Source organism: Pyxicephalus adspersus, chromosome 1 (genome assembly GCF_032062135.1).
Source record: "Pyxicephalus adspersus chromosome 1, UCB_Pads_2.0, whole genome shotgun sequence".
In the NCBI taxonomy this organism is placed as follows: Eukaryota; Metazoa; Chordata; class Amphibia; order Anura; family Pyxicephalidae; genus Pyxicephalus; species Pyxicephalus adspersus.
In genome coordinates, this window is record NC_092858.1 from 10565230 (window position 1) to 10570418 (window position 5189).

General features: G+C 39.4%; 1 protein-coding gene across 1 annotated transcript in view; it reads right to left on the reverse strand.

Moving 5' to 3' along the window:
• PICALM (phosphatidylinositol binding clathrin assembly protein) overlaps positions 1-5189 on the reverse strand; it is a 70246-nt gene that overhangs the window by 4608 nt on the left and 60449 nt on the right. Inside the window, exon 20 of the mRNA XM_072398631.1 lies at positions 4195-4299. Within this exon, the coding sequence (XP_072254732.1) occupies positions 4195-4299 (105 nt within the window). The remainder of the gene's footprint in view (positions 1-4194; positions 4300-5189) is intronic.

Here is a 5189-nt window from a genome sequence, read left to right on the forward strand (position 1 = left end):
AAAAAAAAAAAAAAGTATGCTCACACAAGCGGTGGTGCTCCTATTCGCTCGTGACGACATACATGTTGCAGTGCTGCATCAGGGGCTTTTAATGACTTGTGAGAAGCAAGGCTGGGTTGAAGGTTTTAATAACTCTCGACACGAGCTGCATTTATGTGTTATAGTCTTAAACTGTATTTTTATAACCTTAATGAGGGACGGTGTTGTAGGAAAGCATCGTAGGGACTTGAACAGACAGCTTCCATACAGGTGAGAATATTTTTAAAGGCGTTAAGCAACCAAAAAGCAGATAAACCACCAAACCAAAGAAAGCAAATTAACCAAGTAAAAGCAAAAACAATATAACCAAGTACAATAAACAGAATTGTTGAGGTTTGTGCATTGAGAAGCTATAGGAGAACCAAATCAAAATGTCTGTGCGCTAGAATGTGGTCTCTGGACCCCACAGACCTTCATTTATTAAACACAAGACACCATTGTTCTCTTTCACTGATGGCGATGAAGCTGACTATACCTAAATGGTCCTACAAGAAATCCTGTAATGAGAGCTGTGGATAGGGGTCCTTCCCGGGCGCTCTGTGAGGACTTTGACTGGATGGGCTGGATGCTGCAGACAACTGGGTAAGAGGAAAGGCAGAGAGAAACAAGTCTGAGAATGACAGAATATGGAAGTGAAAAATGTTATGACACGAGAGAAATGAAGACTCACACAGACGGAGGATGAAAGAGAGCAAAGCAGGGGAAAAAAAGTACAGAAACCTATCCATGGTGTTCCTTCAGCCCCACAGTATGATAGACCTTTGTTTATTAATCATTATAATTCTCACAAATAATTCAAACACACATTTTATATCAGAATTTCATAGTCAAAACATTTAAGTCACATACATAAATACAATATATGACCGAACATTTGTGGACACCTGAACAAGTTTATTGGACAACCTATTCCAAAACCATGGGCAGTGATATGGTGTTGGTCCCCTTTCACAGCCTTCTTTGGAATTCTTCCCCCGAAATGTATTGTATTGGTGTCAAATCAGCCATACAAACTTTCATTATACTAGGTACTGGGGTAAGATGAGCAGATCTTGCTTGGAACCATTCCATTTCTTGTGTCCACATAGTTGGTGTGATAGCTCTATGTACACAAACTGTTGGCTGTGTGTTTTTTATCACACAGGTTATCATTCCTAACGGCTATTAAGTCTTTTATTTCTCAAGAATTGTTATTTTCATACACACACACACACACATATATATATATACATACACACATATATACATATATATACACATACACATATATACATATATATACACATACACATACATATATATACACACACACACACACAGCAGCAATTAATATTGTTATTAATATTAATAATTACCAGGATTTATATTGCACCAACATATTACGCAGCGCTGTACAATAAACAGGCGATTCAGCCCTATTTGGGTGAAATGCATTCATAGAGGCTCCAGTTAGACTGTGTATATTCTTTCTGGAGAACTGGGCACGTCATGCACTTGGGTTGTGCTGCTGGCATCATTCTATGGGAAGTTGATTGTTAGGTGTTACATATAAAGTCTATAAATGATCGCCTGATGCCAAGCAAAAATGAAGCGTATCATGTTGGTGGAAATGCCCAGGACTTGGACAGACGCAAACATATAGGAAGACAAATAATATCCCAAAGACTCCAGGGCTGACCGTATCTTACTAACCACAAAACCAATGACCATTCCCAGAAAGGTCCGGGCAGTTTTACCTAGACCATGTAATACATCAATGTACCTAAGAACTAGAGAATGGTGCCTAGATTTATAGGTTTATATATAAGTTCACGAGAATGAGAAGGGTGTTCTCCCCAGCCCATTTTAGCTGGGCGCACCGCCCGGCACTTTTCAGTAGCCACCTATGTGTTTTTGGTCGGTTACTGAAAAGTTGGGTAGCAATACAAAGACTGCCACCCACCTACAGCTTCTTCCCATCCATCTTAAACAAATTTCTAGAGAAAACTGATTTACTGATTTCTCAAATTCCATAAAAAATATAAATCTTCCCTAAGGCAATACTGTTGATAATTTTATGGACTTCCTTAAAGTACAATAAGGAAATCAAACCGTCTTGTCGGACCCAAAGAAATCCTAAGGACCCAGTTACTTATTCCTAGGGAACTACTCTACACTAAATGTTGGGGCCATAAAAGCTGCTTCCACCACAAGAATGACAGGGAAACTTTTTTACCCAGACTAAAGAATAACTAGCATGAATTTACAGTTCCCCGGTCTGAACAGATTAATTGTATGTGAGCCAACAACAACTGTGAGCCACAATCAATGTCTGCAGCGGAAGAATGAATGAATGATGTGAAAATACACAGAAGAGGCAGTGTGCACACTTCCCGGACCGGCTCCAATGAATTGGAATTGCAGCTGATATCCATAGAAAGGCTCTATTTTCTTACTGCATAATGAAATCAATTAGCTCATGACTGTTCGGACTTGAGATGTTAAGCAAGAACTCTACCAAGTATTGTTTGCCAAATCATGATTAGTCAAGGACAATCATTACTTCTATAAATTCCACTGGCACTTGTAGATCATAACATCCATGTCATCATTCTATATAACGGCCTTTTTCAACCTTTTAACATTAGGGAATCCTTGAAATACCCTTCAGGTCCTCAGGGAACCCCGGCTAGAATAACTATAGCCACAGCTCACTGTATGTAAACGCCGCCTTTACAGATAGCCAAAAAGACTATTTGTAATGACACAAATTGCTCATGGCTTAAGGAAAACGTAGCAACCTGGCGGAATCCTGGTTGAGAAACACTGACCTATATTATTGTAATACTGCTTTAGTTGCACTGAATGTCACTAAATAGTACAAAACTCTACTCAAAATCCCCCTTTCCCAATTCATTTTCTGGTTGTATGCTGATAAACTGAATGTAGGAGATACCGGAAAGCAAGAAGTTCTATGAAGTGGCGTATGGAGAATTTAATTGCCTTTCTGGTACATTCCTGGAAACTGGGGAATCATATACAGCGGTACTTTGTTATAAGTCCGCTTTTTGAATAAGTCCAACTTGGTATAAGTCCTGCTTGGACACAAAACATTTTGCTTGGTATACAACTTTTGTGCTAGAACTTGTATTGGTCAAAATGAGTCATAACACCGCACGCTACCCTTATTTACCTCTCTCGAGACAAAGCCACGACTGCCCACGAATGTCAGTACGCCAGTTACTACCATTCAGTGAACAACCCGCTCTATAACTCTCTGTGATATACATAACATCTCCTCCTCATCCCTTCTCAGCACCATCCTAGTAGTTACTCGACTCTTCTCAGCATGGTAAGTGAGGTTACATTTTCATTTATTTCATATAATTGCTTTTGTATTTATGTATTAAGCGGTGTTTAAATTATTCTATACAACCCCATCAATGTATAATATGCAAACAATAGGATTTTTTTCATGGGAATGAATTAATCATTTTCCTTTTATTTACTATGGGGAAAAAATATGTTTGATATAAGTCCTGTTTGGTGTAAATCCAAGGGTCTGAAACGGATTAAGGACTTATGCCAAGGTACCACTGTACTGGGATGATGGTAGCTTTGTTTAGGCAGGACAATGCAGAAGAACCCTTCAGGAATGAAGCAATCACTAGGGAAAGGGAGACCTATAAACATGCATTATCTTTGACTAATACATTTTGCACATTTTCTCACATTTTTGTACATTAATCTTTATACCAGTGCTTCTCAAAGTCTAACTTCCAGGTTTTCAGGGAAACCCTAATATGATTAAAATATCCACAGCTAACATTAGATTAGTGTGGTGGTCAATAGAAGAATTCCTGGGCATTGGGAAGAATGTCATCCTTACAGATCATTGGTTTTACCTAAACTCACAAATTGCTCAAGGAACCACTAGCAACCTCTGGAGGAACTCTGGTTAAGAAAATCTGCTTAACACATTATTATTCCTGAAGACAAGTATGGATAGATATTATACATTTTACAACTACGCTTTCAGTAAAACATTTCTCATCTGAAGCCATTTGGTACGTTCTATGACGTGCTCGCTAACACAAACTGCCTAACATATAACAGGCTACAAATAAACCGATGCTGTGTGCACGTGACAGGTACACTTTATACCGCTTGTCTTACCTGTGCTCCTGATACAGGGCCAAAAGGATTAGGTGGTCTCATTACAGGTTGGTTATATATTAATGCTTGTTGTTGTATTACTGGCACAGTTCCCATCTGAGGAGGCTGTGGGAAATAAAACACAGGAAAAAATGGTAAACACACCCAAAAGATCGCAAACAAGATCTGATTTTATTTCTCATCTCTACATATAAACTTAGGATGCTTTGATGACCTCTGTTCTCTTTATAACCCTGAATATAGTTAGCTTAGGGCTGGATACACACGTGCAATAATTGTCGTTGGAAAGGAACTCTCACAATCATTGCCAACAACAAAAGACTGCATAATGCATGAATGAGCTCTGTACACCGTTCCGCTCTATGGAGGGGGGAGAACGACACCGGCACCCCACCCACTTTTATTACGATCTTGCGTTGTCCGTGGATCCACCAGGGTGTTTGTTGGAACGACGTCGGCCAAGAGCTGTACACATGTCAGATTCTCGTCCGAGAACCATCTAGTCCATACACTGACATATCTGATGGCTTTATACAAAAAGGCGCCACAAAGAAATGCTGCTTCAGTTCTGTAACAGAGGTTTTAGTTTCTGTGGCATTAAGCAACTTCATTATTAAGTTATATGTAATGCAGAACATTTTGCTCTTTATTAGGCAGGGGGTGGGTTTTATAGTTTATAAAGCCTCAGCTCTTTAGTACTTACAGTGCCAATGAACTGTGTACTGCATGTACAATGCTAGCCAACTATAAAGCCACGCTTTAATATTTCATTGGACTACGTTTAGCTTTGATTACGGCACACATTTGCCAAGGTGTCACTTCAATAAACTTATGTAAGGTGACCACATTTATCTGCATCCAGACTTGCATTCATTTTTCCACCCAAGATCTTGTATTGGGGATGGGAGAGTCGGAGCTGTGTAAAGTCTTCTCCAGCTCATCCCAAAGATTCTCAATGGGGTTATGGTCTGGACTCTAGGGAAGAAATAAACCCA